Genomic DNA, 21,424 nt, shown 5'->3' on the forward strand with positions numbered 1-21,424 from the left:
GTAACGTTGCCAATTTCTCCCTTGCTCTGTAGGTTCTTTGAGCTGCATATCATTCCCACGACATGAAGAAGAGTACCTGCAGGCAACAGTCGGCTCTTTTCCCTGTATTATGATCCTGGGTCAGAACTGTGGAGCCAAGTGTCATGTACTAAACAGTCTGTTGGGTGAAAAACTTTTGCCAATCATCAGGAACAGCAATGAGAAGAAGTGCAAAAGGAGACGTTTGAAGTTCACCCACGGAAAGAGGACTAGTATTAGCCTGGCTTTGCCAGGTCAGTATGTGTTGGTTCATCACCTGGCAGCACACCAGGGCAAATGGGATACGATTCCTGAGGAGGACCTGGAAATCCAAGATGATAGCCAAGATCCTGCACATCGTGCAGCACATCTGGAAGTAACATTGCATCATCCGTTGTTGCAGGTAATGCAATTGTTGAAATGTATTGTGGGATTTTTTTTTCCTTGTTTTGTTCATTTTTAAACTCTGAAAGGTCATCAGCCTGCAGTGTTAGCACATAGAACATAGAACACTACAGTGCAGTACAGGCCCTTCGGCCCTTGATGTTGCGCTGACATATGAAACCAAACTGAAGCCCATCTGACCTACACTATTCCATTATTATCCATATGTTTATTCAATGACCATTTAAATGCCCTTAAAGTTGGTGGGTCTACTCATGTTGCAGGATGAATGGCTGCTTGAGCTTCTGTGTATTTTGAGCATTTTATCTCTGCTTTCCAACATCAGCAATGTTTTTTATACTGATGATCTGGGTTTGGGAATTGAACGGCCTGGTGTTCAGAAGAATGAATGGTGGTCTAATTGTGCATAGAAAGTTTGGGAGGTTTGGCAAAATGTATATTGTTTGTTTTGTCTTTCTTAAGGGTCTTGAGGATTAGCCTTTGACAAAAGGTTGATATAATCAAGAATCATTTTGAGAATCAAGTTCTTTTTAGATTGTGAATTTTGGAATTTTTACGAATGAAACTTGTGGATGTTCCTGCATTGACATCTTCAAAGCTAATAGATCTTTGAACACTAGGAAAATTCAAGCGATTTTTGGGGATTGAATGGAAAAGGGGAATTGACATCAAATGTGTTCTGTTGAGTGATAGCATAGTTGTGAAGGCGTGTTCACTTTTTTATGCTGATGTGACCACCATTCCTGCATAGACATGGGTGTGGCTGATTGAAAAGATAGACTTGAATAGCGCAGCACCATTCTGTTTCTGTAGCTAGTTCAACTATTCCAGGATCTATCATTGTCTCGGTTGCACTTTAATCCTAAATTCTCATGTTGTGACTCAAAGTAGGGGTCAACCAAGACAGCTTTACTCACATGAAGTCTACGTTAGATTAATTCTGCAATGATTTGGTTCATAAATATTTTGGGCTGTAGAGGGGGTGTGCATAATTTGAACACCTTTCATTGGTGATTTCAAATGGCGTGGAGCATGTGGAAAGGAAGAGTATGTTCATGTTTGAGAACTGTGGCCTTTTTCCCCCCTGAAAATTCTTTTTGATAAACACTTCCTTCTAAATGGAAACAAACACAAAAACATAACTTGCCTTTGTGGATGAAACTTCTGTGTGCCTGTTTTGTTTGCCGTGAGAGTGCAGCATAGAGAGGCAAAACAAGAACCATGACGAGATGACTGAGGTAATGGGTCCCACTGCTAGAATTCAGGATTAACTCTCAAAGCATTGTAGAGGAAGCCAGTTTAATGAAACAAGCCACTTGAGCATTTGTAACATGTATCCTGTTAAAATGTTGGGAATGCACAAGAGAACTGTGGGTGCATTAAAAACAAATTAAGCTGGAAACACTGAACAGGCGTGGCATTCGTTTGAGGCAGAAACCGTGTTTCACGTTTTGTGGTCTTTTGTCAGGAAAAATGAAGTTCAGATTTTGGGGATCAACAGACATGTGGTGAGGGGTTTGGTGAGTTAAGTTAACTGAGCTTTTTGTTCCCTTAGAAATTATCTGAAACTGAACTTTAGATTGGTAACAATTAGATGAAGAGTGAATTGCCACTTTTGATGTTCTTGATTTAAATTGACTGGCAAAATTTGAATTTTTTGGAAATTAATATTAGAATTATCATAGAGCTGTGTAGCTGACATGTCACTTTCAATAGCTCCTCACATGGAAAATTAGTATGACTCAATGTGACCTCTGGTCCAAGTCAAAGTTTTATTTGCAGATGGTACTGTTTTTTAAAAAAATCCATTCATGGCGTATTGCTGCCACTAACAAGATTGACATTTTAATGGCCCTTGCAAACTAACCTTAAACGTAGTGGTGAACTGCTGCAGTCTATGTGGATTATGATTTTTGTAGCAGCTTTTAATGCAATTGAGTGGCTTCTTTGAGTCGTTTGGGTTTGGTTAGAGGTAGAATGTAATGAAGAGACTTGGGTGATTTTGAGCCATGAGCGTGCTGCAGTTAAATTACACAAGGCTTTTAAATCTCTTTATAGATGGCATATAGTGCAGGAAACCATTGAATGTGTCACGTCAAATGCTAGCTCCCTGAGGTACAGTTAATTAACGTTCGTGTTTATTATTTTCTTGTACAACTCCAAATGTATCTTTGTCAAAAAAATGCTTCAATTCCCTTTTTGAAAACCTTGATTCATTGCCTCCACCGTGTTCTCGGGAGTATGTTTTGGATTCAAACTGCTGTTTGCTACATGGACGTTTTTATAGCTGCTTTTGACAACTACCTTCAATCTGTTGCTTCTGGTTCTCGATCGGTCTATGAATTGCCACAGATTTTGCCTGTCCCTACACCACCCAGACAAGTCATAATTTCAATACTTAACAGATCTCCTTTTAATTCTTCCTTCTACCAGAGAAACCATCTCCACCTTTGACAGTGAATAACCTCATCCCTGAAACCGTTCTTGTGGATCTTTCTCTTACCCTCTTTAATTTTGTCCAATCTTTGCCAAAATATGGTGTCCCAGATTGGATGCAGTACTCCAGCTGAAGTTAAATTAACATTTATACAATTTTAATATGGCTTCCTTGTTTTTGTACTCTAGACAGCATTGACAAAGCCTCGGATTCCAAATGCTTCACTCATAGTGCTCTTGACCTTGCCTGCTAATGTCAATGATTGTGCAAACAGGCATCCAGAACTCTCTGCTCCTGCATTCCTTTTAGAATTGAACCCTTTGATTTTTGTATTGTTTCCTGTGTTGGTCCCACCAAACTGAATCACCTTTGTCCTCTGCAAGCAAAGTTGAGCAGATGAGCCTATGCTCAGTGTGGTTGAAAATAATGTGAGGTGATCTTATTTAAACGTATAAGATTCTGGGGTGGTAACTGGTGAGGTTGGATTTGTCCTGCTTTTTATATACAAGACATAGCTGGAAAATTTTCCATATTGTCAGGTAGATGCCAGTGTTGTAATTTGTACTAGAAGAGCTAGTGTAGGGGAACAACAAGTTCTGGAGCACAAGCTGTCAGTACTATTGGCAGAATGTATTCCGGACCCGTAACCTATGCAGTATCCAATGTCTCCAGCAGTTTCTTCTTAGCATGTGGAGTGAATCAACTTGGCTGAAGATTGGTATCTGTAATGCTGGGGACCGCTGCAAGAGGGCAAGATGGATATGCATTTTCAGCCATAGCTTTTGCACTGATGTGCTGGGCCTTTCTATCATTTTAAAAGTTGGGATATTTGTGCCCATGGCTGCTGATCATGCAAACTCATTTCTGCTAGGGGCCCAACAATTTCATCTCGTTTTGCTGAGATGCATTGGATGAGATTCCTGAGATTTATTTACTTTTTATGCATGTTAAGAATTACACCGCTACCTCTTGTGTGATATGGACTTGTTTTCAAGTCATTAATATTTATTTCCCCAAGTTCCCCAGCTTCCATGTCTTCAATGTAAATATGGATGGTGGATGAATTCTTGAAGTCCAGCCAAGTCTGTCATTGTAAGGCAATGCCATATTAATTGTTCTGGAGAAGGTGGTAGTTCTTGAACTGCATCAGCCCATGGGGCGTAGGTATGCCAACAATGCTGTTAGGATTAGCGTTCCAGGATTTTGTCCCTGCAATTGTCAGGAACTTGTGTGTCTTTTATTTGTAGTTTACCGTTAGTCTAATTACAAATATAGCTAACATTCAGCATAGTGGATCAAGTACATGAGTTTTGAAGTGTCATTTTATGACTTCAAAATTGTTTTCTTTCTGGTCTCGGTTCACTCATTGTTCTGTGCATCAGCTCCATTTGAAAGTTGTATCATACCTCAAGGACTCTTTTCTTAATTAACAGAAGCTTTTCTCTCAGCACAATGTAAGCTGATTTAGAACATGTCATACTAAAAATCTTGCCACTCAGTACATTTTGCAGGTCATTTGTGTAAACCTTGTGAAGTAAGCTAATAAAATGAATGTTTTGAATTTTCATTCTTATAATTTCCCTCGAGCCTTTGATTCTACATTTCACCCTGAATTTATCCAGTTCTCTATTTATAAGTTATTGAATCTGCTTTCACAAACCTTTTCAGCCGACGATTTAACTCATGACCTGCTAAGCAAGTATCTTGTTCTTTTATTTGCCCTGCAGTCTTTTAAAGTCCAATAATTAATCAGGAATTAATTATTTACAATTTTAAGTGTTGTCAGTTTGTAGATAACACATTGTCCCTGCACACCAGGGAGTGAATTAACAGGAAAATGTTTTGGGTAAACAATTTCCTAAACGTCTCTAATCTTGTCTATGGCATATGTTCATCCCTTGCTAGGACAGGATTTATTTCCCCATCCCTAATTCCCTTTGAAGATGATGGTGAGCTACCTTCATGAATGGTTATGTAATACATCTATGCCTGCGGTGCTGTTAGAGGAATTTGGGGTACCCGAAGGACTAGGATCAGTTGAACAAATATCCAAGCCTTTAATTGTTTTGGAATTGAACTCATTTTTGGAAATTAGGGTACTGCAGCAACTTTTGTAAAGGAGAAAGTACATTTAACTAACTAAAGGTATTTTTCAAGAGGTGACAGAGCTGTAATGAGGTTAAAGCTTTCTATGGGATGTATGTGCACTTCCTAAATGTTTGATAGAGCGCCACACAACAGACTTGAAGGCAGTGCGAGGTCGTGGAATAAACGGGTCAGTCATAATATATGTACAAAATGGGCTGAGTGATAGGAAACAGTAATGATCGATGGATTTTTTGGGGGAAAAAGGGAGTTGTTTTGCAGGTCCCCAAAGATTGGAATGGGACTCTGGCATTTTCCTGATGTATATTCATCAAGGTATTGGTGTGCAGGGACATTGTGTGTTATCTACAAATTGACAAAACTTAAAATTGTAAACTGTGAGGAGGACAGAGTGAAACTGAGTATAGATAAGCTAATGGACTAGGTGGATAGGTGGCAGGTGAGATTCGCACAGTCTTGAGCCATAGAGGTCGGCAAACGTGTCAAAAAGCCCTTTTTGGCCCATCAAGTCTGTGCTGATCAAAAATAATTAGTTAAATATTTTCATTTTCCAGTTCTTGGCCCATAACCTTGTGTACCTAGGCATTGCAAGTGTACATCTTAATATTTTACTGGTATCTTGTGTTTCTGCCTCTACCATCTTTACAGGCAGTGTGTTTGTGATTTCTACCAACCTCTAGGTGAATGAGTTTTTTGCTCACATGTCCACTAAACCTTCTGCCTCGACCTTTTAAATCTCTGCCCTCAGCCATTGATACCTTGGCCAAGGGGGAAGGTTCATTGCTGTCAACCATGTCTCAGCCCCTCATCAAATTATATGTCAATGCAAACAGAAACACAAATGTAAGGTGAAGCATTTCAGTAGGAAGAACAATAAAATACAACACAAAAAAATGGATGCAGGAGGAGAGGGTCCTCTGCATGTGCACAAATCATTCCAGTATAGAGATGAGTAAATAAAATGGATGGTATCCTTGGCTCTGTTAATATGAATAGAAAGTAGAACGGCAATCATGTTGATCTTGTGTACTTGTTAAACCTCAGCTGTAATATTATGTACAAGTCTGGGTGCCATCTTATAGAAAGGATGTGAATACATCGGATAAAGTGCAGGATATGTTTGAAAGAATGATTATCTTCTGTTAGCAGGTTAGTTTGAAGAAGCTGGGATTGTTTTTTTTTGGAGATCTGAGAGGTTCTCAAAATCAAGAGGATTCAAACGAGTAAGTGGGATGAAACTGTTGGCACTAATGGAACGAATAAAACAAGATGGTGTAAATTTGAAGCGATGTGCAAAAGAAGGATCGATGGTGAGCAACTTTTCTTGTTCACCAATCAATTAGGGTATGGAAATACTGCCTGGAAGAGTGTTGGAGGCAGGCGCCCTTGAGGCTTTCAAGAAGGGGCAATTATTTACCTGAGCTAAGCAAAAAAAAAACAAGTTTGGCACTGTAATAAACCTTTTTTGAAGGCACAAAGAGCCAAATGGCCACCGCATGCACTGTAAGAGTTTCGTGATTTTATATTTACAGTTCAACCTGAGATTTGCCGTAAACTCCAGATAACTGAATTAATCATTCTCAGTTTAAAACAAGTCATCTACGTAACTGGAAATAATCTAGGTCTGAAGAAATTAACTGGAGATGTATCGTGGGTACGTAACTTTTATGTTGTTACACTTGGTAATCTTTTCCTGTCTGATCACCTCCAGTCACCTTTCTTGTTTTGACTTGTCTGCTTCCCCTGAAGTGCTGCTTTGGGAGCTGTGATCAGCATTATGTCATTCTTGATGTAGTTGTGCCAATTGTGTTACTGGTTCATGTGTTCAACACATGGTACAGTTTTACAACCACACTGACAAATAACATTGTTGTATGAGTCATGGTGTTCCAATTCTTTCACCCACTCCCACACGCCTCTGCCTCATGCTCGCAACTTGCAGGCTATCAGGCTGAACTTGTAAACCATCAAACATGCTCAGAGCTCAAACATACTGGTCACTTTGTAGGACTTTTTGCAAACATGTTTTTTTGGTATAATTTTAACGATGAGCGCATGTGTGGTAGGTTCACTCCATAGTGGGCAGACTGTCCCTTGGCTAAGGTCAGCTGACTTTGCATAGACAGGGCATTGGTGTCTGGACTTCACCATGTAATTATGTAACCCATGAGCAAACCTCACTCCAAGATCTATTACAATGAATGTATAGTGGGCACAAGAGTGATCCCTTCAAGGGTGTTAGAAATTATCAAGGTTTAAATCATCAGTTCTTTCAGGGTGGGCGGGGGGGGGGAGGGAATACAATGTGACAAATATATGGTGATATGAAGTTATTGATGTCTGCAAACCTGGTAGGTGCAAGGTACCAATGAAACATTGCACCCTGCAAAATTTGAAGGAAAAGACTGGTGTTTTGAAGTAACCAGTCTGGAGAGTAAACAGTGGTCTCTGACAATTGTAGCACAGCTTGAGTGTTTGTGATTCCTAATGGTTCATGGTAGTTTTGCTGCCTTGGTGTGTGAAATTCCTTTAGAAAAGGCTAAGTGACTTGAACAAGCAAGACTTGAATTTTCAGGTTGCTTTCATTCCAGACACCTGGACTCATTGAAGCCTATCTAAGTCCACTCTGAATATCTCTAATTTCCAAGTAATCATTGGAAACCTAAGCATCTTGTGCAAAAATAAAACCAAACTGCTGTATTGACATCTGTTTCCTTTATCACAAACAGTAACCATGGTCACAATTTAAAAACTGGGTACTTTTTAAATGATAGACATGTTGGTGCAGTCAATATACAGACACCAATTGATTATTCCTCACCCCACTGCTTTCAAAAAAACTTCCTTTTTTTTTAGAAGAGATGTTTGTCAGTTAGTACAAGTTTCATAGGGTTGTTACCAAGTGTTGAATCAGATTTGTTTTTAACATGTTTCTATATTGCTGGCTTCATTGCAGTAAAGTCATTAGTGCTCAATGGAGTTTAGTCCCCTACTGAAACATTCAGCATAAAATGCTGTGCAGCCCCTGGTGCTCTCCCATAAGAGGGAGAGTGCCACTCTTCTCCAGCTGAATCTTCTTGTCTCGTTGGCTGGTCTTCCGAAGTGCTTGTCTAGAAACTTGACGAATAAAGCCCCAATTTCTTTTTTATATAGCCCATAAGAGAAGAATCATTTTCATTGGGGATGGTTAGTGATTGAAAATGCAGCCTAAGTCCAAAAGTGCCCACAGACAAAGTATGAAGCACTGGTGTCAGGTGATGAATAAGTGAGCCAGGAGAAATGTCAAATTGAGGCAAGTGTAAAATGATACGACAGACAAAACGTCTGGGAGGAAGCAGTTGTCTCCTTGTCCAAGGTTTAGTTTGTCGAGACCATGACATGCAGAAAGCAAAATCTTCTTGCGTTGGGAGAAGATCAAAAAAACCATAGGACAAACTTGGTATAAATGAAAATCAAAATCACAAAAGAGCCAGGGAGAGTGCTGGTCCAACATGTGTCCTTTCGGAGGGAAATATAGGTGTCATAAGTTCAGAGAACCCATGTGTCTAGGACAACTGGGGAATGGATGATGAAGAAAAGAGCTTTTAGCATGTCCAGAGGGAGCAAATTAGCTGCAGCCCTAGAGGAATGTAAGGATCATAAGAAAGCGATTAGAACAAAAAGGTGACGTGAAGAAGGATTTGCAAACGGTATTGAGGAGATTCCTAATGTATTTTATAAATACATTTAAAGGGAAGAGTTTAACCAAGGGAGGAATATGGCCCAATGTGTGTGAAGCCACAGGATATTGGAAGGGTGTTAAATGAATACTTACCTTTCGGTCTTCACTCCCCAAATGGGGAAAGTAGTGACCGAATTCAGGGAAAGAGACTGAGGAACTGATGTAGTTTGCCACAAGAAATTGGGATGTATTTGAGGCTTTGTCAGGCTGAAAAACAGACAAATCTCCTGGCTTGGGTGAATTGCTTTCTGGGCTGCTGTGGGAAGTAAGGCAGGAAATTGCAAGGAATTTTAAATCCTCTGGCCACAGGATAAGAGCTGGAGGATGACTGGTGTGGTTTCACTTTTTTTTCAGGAAGAGTAGTGATGAGCCAGGAATTACAGATTCGTGTTAGGGAAACTATTGGAGAAAATGCTGCAGGAACAAATCAAGCATGCTTTTCCAAATGGGTATTAACCTGGGATTGTCTGCTTGGCTTTGTCGGAGGGATGTATTGCCTTACAAACTTAAGATTTTTTTGCAAGTTACCAAGCGTATGGATGAGCAAAGTTCAGTTAGTGTAGTTTAGATGGATTTTAGCAAAGCTTGTGGCCAACTTCCACAGGGAAAAACTGATTAAGAAGGTGAAAGCACATGGAATTGAGGGCAAAATTGTATCAGTGATAATGGGAACTGCAGATGCTGGAGAATCCAAGATAATAAAATGTGAGGCTGGATGAACACAGCAGGCCCAGCAACATCTCAGGAGCACAAAGGCTGACGTTTTGGGCCTAGACCCTTCATCAGAGAGGGGGATGGGGTGAGGGTTCTGGAATAAATAGGGAGAGAGGGGGAGGCGGACCCAAGGTGGAGAGGAGAGTATAGGTAGGGAGGGGATAGGTCAGTCCAGGGAAGGTGGACAGGTCGAGGAGGTGGGATGAGGTTAGTAGGTAGGAGATGGAGGTGCGGCTTGGGGTGGGAGGAAGGGATGGGTGAGAGGAAGAACAGGTTAGGGAGGCAGAGACAGGCTGGACTGGTTTAGGGATGCAGTAGGAGAAGGGGAGATTTTGAAGCTGGTGAAGTCCACATTGATACCATTGGGCTGCAGGGTTCCCAAGCGGAATATGAGTTGCTGTTCCTGCAACCTTCGGCCCCTTCTCTGAAGGGTCTAGGCTTGAAACGTCAGCTTTTGTACTCCTGAGATGCTGCTGGGCCTGCTGTGTTCATCCAGCCTCACATTTTATTATCTTGGAATTGAGGGCAACTTGCTGAGATGGATCAGAAACTGACTTAGTAACAGAACACAAAGGGAAGTATTAGAAGGCTGTCAGGTGACTGAAGGCTGGAATCTAGCAGTGTACTGCAACAATCCTAGTAGGACCTTTTTTCTGCCTTGTCCTGTACGCAATAACACAAGTGTGGAGTGTGGTGGGGGGCAGGAGGGGAAATGTTAAGCAAATTTGCAGATGACGCCAAGATTGGTAGCGTGTTTAATAGCATAGATGGTTGTAGTTGTGCTTGAAGACATAGATGGGTTGGTCAAATGGAGAGACAAGTGGCAGATAGTACTTAACATTGATAAGTGCAAAGTGATGCAGTTTGGAAGAAGGAACAGGGTGAGAGAGTATTTTAATAAATAACAGGACACTTGATAGCCGAGTGGGATCTTGTGATTATTCAAAGATCTCTGAAGTCGGAGCACGTGAATAGGTTAATTTAGGAGGGTGGAGACGTCATTTAATCAGCTGTGGCATGGAGTACAAAAGCAAGGAGGTACTGTTGGAGTTGGACAGAGTAGTGCTCAGGCCACAGCTGGAGTACTGTGTGCAGTTCTGGTTGCCTTACTACAGGAAGGCTGTGATAGCACTTGAGAAAATACTGAGATGGTTAACTAGGATTTTGCCTGGGATGGAGAAATTGAGCTTCCAGAATGAGGCATTCCACTGCCGCACATGTCAGATGTCCATAAGACATAGCAGTGGAAGTAAGGCCATTTGGCCTATCGAGTCCACGCCGCCATTTAAATCATGGCTGTGGGCAATGCAAATCCACTTCCCCGCACTCTCCCATAGCCCTTCGTTCCTTGTGAGATCAATAATTTATCGATCTCTGCCTTGAAGACATTAAACATCCTGGCCTCCGCTGCACTCCGTGGCAATGAATTCCACAGGCCCACCACTCTCTGGCTGAACAAAGGTCTCCTCAAGGTCCTTGTTTTACAAGGGCCACAGCGGTCAAGAACACCTTCCAAATGTGACTCCCTCACTTCCCACAACTCATCCCTCATACCTTGTCCCCACAACAACCAAAATAGAATCCCCCTCGCCCTCACGTACCACCCCACCAACCTCCGGATCCGACACATTTATCTTTTGACGCTTCTGCCGTCTCTAATCCGAAGCCACCACCACAGACATTTTTCCCTCCCCACCCTTGTGTGCTTTCCAGAGGGACCACTCTGTCTGTGACTCCCTTGTCCGCTCCACACTCCTCCAGCCCCACCACACCCAGCACTTTTCCCTGCAACTGCAGGAAGTGCTGCACCTGTCCCCGCCCCACCTCCCTCACCCCCATCCCAGCCCCAAGAAGACTTTCCACTAAAACGGATGTTAATTGCACGTCTGCTAATGTGGTAGACTGCACCCACTGTACCCATTGTGGCCTCGCCTACACTGGGGAAACCAAGCAGAGGCTTGGGGACCGCTTTGCACAGCACCTACGCTCAGTTCACAATAAACAACTGTACCTCCCAGTCGTGAACCACTTCAAATTCCCCCTCCCATTCCTCAGACGACATGTGCATCCTGGGCCTCATGCAGTGCCACAATGATGCCACCTGAAGGTTGCAGGAACAGCAGCTCATATTCCGCTTTGATACCCTTGGGCTGCAGGATTCCCATGTGGATTTCACAAGCATCAAAATCCACCCCCCCCCCCCCCCCCCCCCCCCCACCACCTGCATCCCGAAACCAGCTCATCCTCGCCTCCCTAACCTGTTCTTCCTCTCACCTATCACCTTCTCTCACCTCAAGCTGCACCCCCATTTTCAACCTCATCCTGTCCATCCTCCCTATCTCCCCACCTACACTCAGCATTACTGGCTCCATCCCTGCCTCTTTGACTTGTCTATCTGCTCTCCACCTATCTTTGACCCGCCTTCCCCTCTCTCCCCTATTTATTTCAGAACCCTCTTCCCCTCCCCCATCCCTGAAGAACGGTCTAGGCCTGAAACATCAGCCTTCCTGCTCCTTTGCCGCTTGGCCTGCTGTTCATCGAGCTCTACACCTTGTTATTCTCAGAGTCTCCAGCATCTGCAGTTCCTGTTATCATCTCCAACCGTGTCTGAATGTTCCCATGATTCTCATAGCTAAAAGAAAATTTTATTCATGCCTTGAATTTTCGAGATGCTACTTTTATGCACGGATTAATAGAAAAACTGCCTCATTGCACCATTTTCCATTACACTGAATAGCCTATGACTTAAGGGAACTCCAGCCATCAAGAGACTATCATTAATTCTTGCTTTATTTTGTCCCACTCTACCTTCTGTTGTGTCCCACAGCAGCAAAGCTCTGAAGAGCTGGTATGGAATTAGAAGATAATTAATAAGTTATTGCACCTCCTATTCAATGCTTCACCTGCACAAAATTGACTTCTTGGTGGCACGTTAAACTGAAGGCTTGTTTGCTATTTCTGTTTCTACCACCACTCAAAAATCAGATGATGCTGTGCAGAATTCTCCTTTTGCAGACTGAATTGTTCAATCAATATTTAAATACTATGTAAGTGCCAAAATATGTTGAAGACCAGAATAAAACATGGAAGCTAGACCATTTGGATTGAAGTCTTTTCCTTTGCTACACATCTAGTTTGCCCTTCGTTTAATGATATATTTAAATATGAGGTCAGTTTCCAAATTTATGCTAGCACGACCTGCCACTGTGGATGTTTGACATCAATGATAGGCTTTGTTTAGCTCTCACTAGAAATGGATCAAGTTTACACAGGTCAGAAAAAAATGCATCACCTGCTGTGGAGAGATCGTAGTAACAGCCAGTGCTGGAGAATCTGGCATAACAAGCTGTGGAGCTGGATGAACACAGCAGGCCAAGCAGCATCAGAGGAGCAAGAAAGCTGATGTTTCGGGTCGAGACTTTTTCCGAAGAAGGGTCTTGCCCTAAAATCTCAGCTCTCTTTGCTTGGCCTGCGTTGTTCATCCAGCTCTACATCAAATGCTATGGTTGGTTTGCTCACTGAGCTGGTTCATTGGTTTGCAGATGTTACATTACCCTGCTGGGTAACATCAGTGCAGCCTCTGACGAAGCACAGGTATTTTCCCACCTGGTGTTTAAACTCTGGAGTCCGTTGGATATATTTAACTCACTCCTGATTTTCCTTCGCAGCGGTGTGTACATGTCGGGTCCAGTCCTGTGTGTTGGATGGCTGCCTTGGTGGAGAACCAGGCCTCTAGGCATTTCCATGCTTGACTTTGTTTGGCCTGTCTTAGAATCCTGATGTTGTCCCAATTAAACTGGTGGTTCTCCTTATCCACACAAATGGAGATGAATGACCATTGTTATCTCTTGTGGTGCAATCTCGGACAAGTTGATGTAATCTCAGGAAGGGGTCACCACTTAAGGCAGATGAGGATTTTTTTCCTGAGGGTAGTAAATCTGTGGAAATCTTAACTGCAGAGGGTTGTTGAGGCTGAGCTGTGCTGAAGAGATTTTTAATTAGTGACGGAATCCAGGGTCATAGGGGAGGGGGGAAGGCAAGACAATGGAGCTGAAGATGATTAGATCAGCCATGATCTCATTTAATGGTGGAGCAGATGCAGTGGGCAGAATGGCCTACTTCTCTTAATGTCAAATAGTCTTGAGACTTAACAACACACTTCTGTCTATACCCTGACCAATATTTCAGCTTCCGTCTCTCATTTGTGACAATGGTTTCTTGAATGACTATGAATTTGATGGAAACAGCAGGCCATTTAGCCTGTTGAGCCTGGCTGCCACCCAAATGGATCTCAACTCCTTTGTAACCCAGCTCTGTTAAGCTGCCACAGCTCTTTATCTGTTGATACTGCTGGGTGACAGTGTTTATCAATCTGATTTGAAATAATTTGTTTGCATAAAATGTTTGGGGTGAAGTGTCTTCTAACTTATGTGCTAAATTGCTTGGCGCTCAACTTTAAGGTGTTGTCCTCTTAGATGAGATGTTGTACTGCTGTCCCCACGCTCAGCCCCAGCCATGAGTTGGGAATTTTCTCATAGACATAATTGATCTCTGTCTTCCCACTTCCCCACCTCTTTGATCTTGACATCAATTACTTTCCCTCCACTGGTTCACCATTTTAAACAAATGAAGTCATTAGTTTCATGCCTAATTTTGTTTACTTTATATCCTGATCGATCTACTTTTATTCCTGCCAAAAGGTTTGTTGATGTCATAAATACGTGGCTTTCTAGTCTCTCGATCCTTTGCAGACTCTATTTCATTCAGAACTCAGCTTGCTTCTGTCTCACTTCTGTGGTCCCAGGTTGCTGATCTTGCCAAATGTTGCGAAATTATTCTAGTCATTTAGAACATTCTGATTACTGCAACAATTAGTCCCTTCACCTCCAGTCTTTTCTGGTTGTGTTATTTCCCTACTTTTCCTCCCCCATGGTGCCTTTGCAGGCTCAAACATTCTTACTAATGTGATTTCCTTGGCCTTTTACACATTCTAAGAGGGGAAGTTTTAAAAAATAGTTTTGCAATGTGGCTGACATTGTTTGTCTGCTCTTTGCTCACTATATTGGGATGCTGGCTCTGTGAATCGTGCTGTATAACTCTTACTGACATCTTAATGCTTTTCCCTTCACCAGTAAGGTGCTGTCCTTTATAAGTGACTTGTTACATGGCTGTTACTTTTGGGACTCTGCTCAGAGGAGGTGCTGCGTTAACTGAAGCAGATAATGCAGACTAATGGAAAGAATCCAGCTTTGAAATGCTCTGATGCTTTGAATTAAAAGATTGGAATCAAATTCATTGTGACCCTGCTGATGTATGTGGCTATTCTTTAACCGAGACATAGTTAAAATATTCCACACCTTTCCTGTGAAGGAGGGAAAATAGTCTGGAGGCCACAATAGGTGTTTGTCAAGTGAGATTATGTTCCTTTTAGCCACATTGACAGTGTATGATGGATGAAAATCTGAATTGGCAGATAGACTAAAAACAGTTAATTGAAAATGAGATGCAAAAGATCCAAGCTGCTTGGTTAGTGTGTAGATGATGCAGCAATGTTCTTTGATAATAGTAGCATATACCATGAGTGTACCTTGAATTCATTGTCTGAAACTGGAGATGATCCAATATATGGAGACTGATCCTTGTGGCTGTCACTGTTATCTAGGGTGATGTCTGCTGGGCTAGTGAGTTTGTGCAGTGGGTCTCCATGTGATTGAACAGGTCCTTTTTTAACTTGCAGATCTCTGGTCATGAGGCAGGATGTCGCAAAGGTAAGTAGGATCCAGAGTGCAGAATTTGCTTATTTTTCTTTTGTTATTCTTCGGCCTTGTGAAAATGTGGGCAAGTTGTTACTATCATCCATGTTTGGTCACACGCTGCTTTAGTTATTCAGGTCAGTGCTGCTGTGCTTCAAAGGGAGCTTGAATGTTTCTTGTAAACATTTATCTTATCAGTTAGGTAGGTCAAAACCCAGAATGCAACCTGGCTTGATAGCCGATAAGTATAAATTTTGCAGTTGGCTAGTGTTATGGCAGTTAGGATTCACACGAGAGTGCAAGTGCTCTTCAAAAAGAGAGTAGAAGTATATTACACAGAAAAAGAAACTAGGTCATTAATCAACAGCAGATGGAAAGAACACGATAGGTTCAACCTGTTTCCAAATGCCATCTGTTAAAGAGACTCCATCATTCCCATCTTTGCACCACAGCATAGAATTGTCAGGAATCTGTGGAGCATGTCCGAGTGCTAAGCATGTAATTTATGCACTTTTTTTCCTTCACCTTTTCATGTTCCGTGTAGTTGCACATTGTACAATGTCCAATAACAGTGTTGACTAAAATCTCCGGTCCAGTAACAGTGGGTGATGGCATGCTGATTTGAGGATGTAGACTGCCAACTGTTTTGTCGTCAATTACCGTCTCCATGATGAAGGACCTTAATCAGCTATTTCTAGAAACCTGAATTCCTCAACAAACTTCTCATTAGTTTGAAACATTCCACTGGAAGATGTGCAGTCCAGTATTGCTATTTGATGCCACTTCTGGCTCTGAATCAATTCTAGCTGTTTAAAAACCTCTCTGCTTTTGGCCCTTCTCACCCTTGAGACACTTTAGTGTTTGAATGCTGTTGTGGGATTTTGTTTATGGTTCTTTTTATCAGCATTTCACAAGATGCAGAAGAAGACAGTTAAATTTCTTTTGAAAGAATCGTGAATTTATGTGCCCTCAAATGTGATACCCTTTCTTAATCTGAAGACATTTACAATCAAGTGAACATGTCTGCAACAGAGTTATTGAAATGTTTAAAATGTGGTAGCTGACCTGACCACAGTAACATGATAGTAATGAATTAGATGATCAAGTATTCTGTCTTAAGTGTAAATTAAGGGATAGATATTATTAGGAGCTGAAAGCAATTTTTATTTTTCATCAATAAAGTGGTGATCTGGATTAGTTTCTGGTTGAGATAAACTAGTTTCCTCAATCACTTGGCTTGTTCGTCTGGCAAGCAGCAGCAGAAGAGACTAACGTCAGTTCAACTGATTGCTGAAATCACGACCATGCTCATGTTACTGCCTGAAACTTCCATTTTGCTCTGGCCGCAACCTGGTGAACTGAGTGAAGCCCACACAACCACCACCCCCCTCCACCATGCTTCTATCACTTGTCTTAACTTTTGTTTGTTCAGTGTTGCCAGTTTGCTGGTTTGTTTTTTTAGTCTTGAAGTTGAAACTCCTAGTTAACATTTCATTCACTGCAATTTTTTTAGGACTTGTCCCATATTCTATTATTGACTCCTGAATAGTACCTCGGGCTGAGTTTGATTTGTTTTTATAATCACCTATTTGCCCATGCTCATCATTCTCCCCAGCACGTGTGCTGCCTACTTCCACTTCTGATAGTTGCTGCCAAAGTGCATGTTGTATATTTTTGTTTTCTTAACATGGATCTGTTCCAATGCTGTGGTCTCCAGCGAATCTGAATTCGCTAGTAACTGTGTCTTTTGACTTTCATCAAACCCGAGTAACCATTCAATGTGTGACCCCTGAATTGTGAACTTAACTTATTAAACCTTCCCACCTGGCACTCCTTTTTAAGATGATTCACTAAAATCTTTATTCAAATCTCTTGTCACCTGTCTAGTTGCTGATCACAATCTTGTGAAACATCCTGGGGCCTTAAACTAAGTTTTTAAAAATGTATATTTAATGCACGTTTCTGGTTAATTCCTAACTTTTGATGGAAGTCATTGTGTTAATTGTGTTTTCTGGCCTCTATCTTGACCAATGCTTTTGAACTTGTTTCTTAAAACTAATTACTTCTTCTTTTTGCTTTGCTACCCCGTCAGTCAGAGCCTGCTGCGTTCATCCAGCTCCACACTTTGTTATCGCGGATCCTCCAGCGTCTGCAGTTCCCATTAGCTCAGATCTGTTCTTCTGCTTGAATTCTGATCGAGATCTTGACACTTTTTGTATAAAAAGAGAGTGGAGAAACTAAATCTTGACGTAAAAACTGTCTGTAGGTGCAGCTTCACTATTTGATACTTGGATCTCAATATTAAAAAATCTTTTCAAAAGCAATTGTAAATTCTGCAGATGCTTCCAAGATTTGAAATGAATCTACCCAAGTGTATTGTTTTATTCTGTTGGCTGGCACTGGTTATTTGGACATGTAGCACATTTCGGTGAATTTCTTCTCATTTCTTTTGTCTTGTGCATGCTACTATTTAAATTAAGAACCCTTGAAAAACTGAAAGGTGTTGACTGTTCGTCCAGTTTCTTTATACAAGTTGAAATATAGGGATTTTTTTGAGTGTTACTGTGTTTATACATTTATCCAGTAGCTTCTTGCTGACTCAGCAACCTGTTGTCAGGTGTTCAATGAATGATTTTTGTGAAAATGTAGATATAAATAAGGATAATTGCAGATACTGAGACAGGAAACCCCAAAGCCAGAAGCTAATGCCCCTCAGTAGGACATCAATTGAAAAATATGCAAATTAAATCTAATCAGATGTAAATCTGAGGGACCAGATGGGTCATTCTGAATGCCATCTTCCCTGTGAATATTTAGATGGAGCTAAAAGCAAAACTGTTCCCAAATCAGAATGGCCAGCCAGAATAGATAAAATCTTTCTTTATATTAGACAGATGAAAAGGGCTCTCAAGCATCATTTTATCTATTCCTAACAATTTGGCTGAGATTACTGAAAAAGAGTAGGATGGAGATTTAGCAAAGATGAATGACATTATGTGGTAGTCACTGAACACTAGTTGATTTGGAATAGACCAGTGTAGTATCCATTTTTTTGAAAAGAGGTTAACAGAGACCGGGATGATGGTAAACCTATTTCTCTTTGCTGTATTCTACTTAAATTCAGCATCTGTCCAAGATTAGCCTTGTAATAACTTCTGTGGGTCTGGAGAAGAAAAAAAACCATACCTTGTTTGGAAAGCTTCAACATGATGTGCTTAGCATTCAAAAAAGTTTTTGCTTGTGTGTATACTGACAGTAGATGAAGAACTGGTTGAATGGTAGTTGGTAGCAAATAGTTCTTCAAGGAGAAGGACACAGTAGTGTGAAAAGCCCAAGTTGGATACCCTTGACTTTTGGTGGTATTTTGTAGTTCCCACAGTGAACAAGACTCCAATTCAATGCCATGTTAAATTTGCTAATACCAGATGGAAAACAACAGTGAGTGGATTTGGAGAAGGAGCATGTATATTAGCTCAAGTGTATGTTTAAGTAATAAAAATAGACATTGCTGGAAAAGCTCAGTAGGTCTGGCATCATCTGTGAAGTTGGACAAATCAGTTCAGAGAAAGGGTCTCTCAACCCAAAACATTAACTCTGATTTATCTTACCACATGCTGCCATACTTGCTGAGCTTTACCAGCAATTTCTATTTTCCTTCCTGATTAATGGCATCCATAGTACTTGCAGTTTTTACACATTTAAGTAAATCAACAACAGATGAAATTAATTGCTGAGTGTCAAGTACAGTAGATGGTAAATAAACGGACATTCTATGGAATGATGAAATTGCCAGCCATGAAAACTGAAACCTTTTTGCGTCTTCAGACACTCACTATCAAACCAGAAGAGTTTAAAATGCAACTCTGGGTGGTTACACCTAAATAGCAAGACTCCTTTTTTTTGCCCTAATTATGGAATGTGGGTGTTGCTAGTCATCAGCATTTATTGTTGATTTTGCTTGGAACTTAAAGGTGGAGGTGAGCTGCCACCTTGAACTGCCAGCAAACCACTTTTTCTGTAGGTGGACCCAGAACGTTTTTAGGGAGGGATGTGTACCATTTTGACCCAGCGACGGGGAAGGAGCAGTGAAACATTGCCCATTCAGAGTCTTGAGTGGCTCAGAGGGGAACCGAGAGGTGTTGGTGTTCCCATGTATCTGTTGCCTTTTGTCTTTCTGGATAGTGTTCTTAAGGAGACTGTGAATTTCTGCAGTGCATCTTATACATGCTACACGCTGGCGCTATGGAGCGTTGCTGTTGGAAGGAATGGATGCTTGTGTTGACTCTGCTTTATCTCCACTGAAGCTGCCAGACCTGCTGAGTTCCTGCAGCAATTTCTGATTGTTTATGATTTCAGCGTCTGCAGTTCTTTTTAGCTTTCAGTTATGCTTGTGCTTTTGGTGTCAGTCAAGGAGGCTACTTTGTCTTGGATGGTGTCGAGATTCTTGTGTTTTTAGAGCTGCACCCATCCAGACAAGTGGGGAATATTCCATCACGCTCCTAACATGTGCTTTACAGATACTGGATAGGCTTTTGGGAATCAGAATGAGAGTTAGCCACTGCATGATTTTTAGCCCTTGATCTACTCTCAAATACTGCACTTGTTTAGCTAGTCCAGTTGATTTCAGAGATTCTGATTCCGTTCATTCTGGAAAGAGGCTGTTTGGCCCACGGAGTCTGCACTGGCCCTCCTCCCACCCGGCCTCCTACATTACCCCTGCAAACCTGCATTTCTAGTGGCTAACCCACCTAGCTTACACATCTCTCGACAGTACGAGTATTTTGGCATGACCAATCCACCTAAAGTTCGATTTGTTGGACTGTGGGAGGAAGGTCAAGAACAAGGCAGAAATGAATGCAGCCATGGGGAGAACGTGAAAACCAGACACACAGTCACCCAACCCTCTGGTTCCTAGTGCGAAGGGACAGCAGTGCTAACCATTAAACAATCATGCTGCCCTCCATTCAGTTTCTGGTCATTGATAAATCCCATGATCTTGACTGAGGGGCTTTGAGTGGTTATGCCATGAAATATCCAGCGATGATGGTTAGATTGTTTTGTTGACAATAATCATTGATATCATATGAGTGCCAGACAATGTTACTCATTACTTTTTAGCCCAAACCTGGATATTATTTGGATCTTGCACCATTTCAACAGACTATTTCAGTATCTGAGGAGTTGTGAATGCTGTTTAACATGGTGCAAGATTCAATGAACACTGTCACTTTTGACCTTCTGATGGAGGGAAGGTCATTGCAGCAGCTAAAAATAGTCGGGCTTGATTCTGCTGCTGTTTCTGCTGAACCTCCTCTGAAGCCACTCCAGGGCTAGTACATCCTTCCTGAGATACGGAGCCCAAAACTGCACACAATACTACAAATGTGGCCTGACCAGAGCATTAGAAAGCCTCGGGAGTACATTTCTGCTTTAATATTCAAGCCCTCTCAGATTAAATGCCAACATTGCATTTGCATGCCTGACTACTGACTCCAAGTTCACCTTGAGAGAATCCTGGACTGGAACTCACAAGTTTCTTTGCGTTTCAGACTTCTGTATTTTGTCCCCGTTTAGAAAACAGTCCATGCTTTTATTCTTCTTCCCAAAGTGCATGACCCCTCACTTTCGCACATGTACTCCATCTGCCATTTCTTTGTCTACTCTCCAAACCTGGTCCTTCTCCAGCCTCTCCACCCCCTCATTACAACCTGTCCCCCCCACCTGTCCTTGCACCATCTGCAAACTTGGCCAGAGTGCCCACAGTTCCTTCATTGAGATCAGTAATGTACAAAGTGAAAAATTGTGGTCCCATACTGACCCTTGCGGAACACCACTTATCATTGGCTGCCATCTACGAGTGGATCTGAGGACACTTGCAGAAAGATGAACTAATAAGAAACTATTGCATATCTATTTGTCTTGTGGCTTTGTGAAAGAATGCGCACAGCAAGGAATTCAGAGTCGAGGGGCATTTGTGACTGTTTGATCATCCAGAGGGCCATTCTTCATGCGACGTTGGATGCCTTCAAGGCAGAAATCGACGAATTCTTGATCTCAGAAGTAATCAAGGTCTATGGAGAGTGCACAGGGAAGTAGTGTTGAAATGCCCATCAGCCATGATTTAAATGGTGGAGTGGACTTGATGGGCTGAATTGCCTTACTTCCACTCCTATGTTTTAGGGTCTTATAACCTGGCCTGCTCCAACTGAAATCCCAGCCAAGGTTCCTCTAACTTTAGAATGTTCTGAATGGATGAACCAGTTCAGACCT

The 21,424-nt window shown here is 41.7% G+C and overlaps 1 protein-coding gene across 2 annotated transcripts in view; it reads left to right on the top strand.

Annotated features, from left to right (window-relative positions):
• dstyk (dual serine/threonine and tyrosine protein kinase) overlaps positions 1-21,424 on the top strand; it is a 123,548-nt gene that overhangs the window by 43,580 nt on the left and 58,544 nt on the right. For both annotated transcript variants that reach the window (XM_048553188.1, XM_048553189.1), the window contains exon 2: positions 33-421. In XM_048553188.1, coding sequence (XP_048409145.1) covers positions 33-421 — 389 coding nt within the window. The remainder of the gene's footprint in view (positions 1-32; positions 422-21,424) is intronic.

This window comes from Stegostoma tigrinum, chromosome 21 (assembly GCF_030684315.1).
Source record: "Stegostoma tigrinum isolate sSteTig4 chromosome 21, sSteTig4.hap1, whole genome shotgun sequence".
Taxonomy (NCBI): Eukaryota; Metazoa; Chordata; class Chondrichthyes; order Orectolobiformes; family Stegostomatidae; genus Stegostoma; species Stegostoma tigrinum.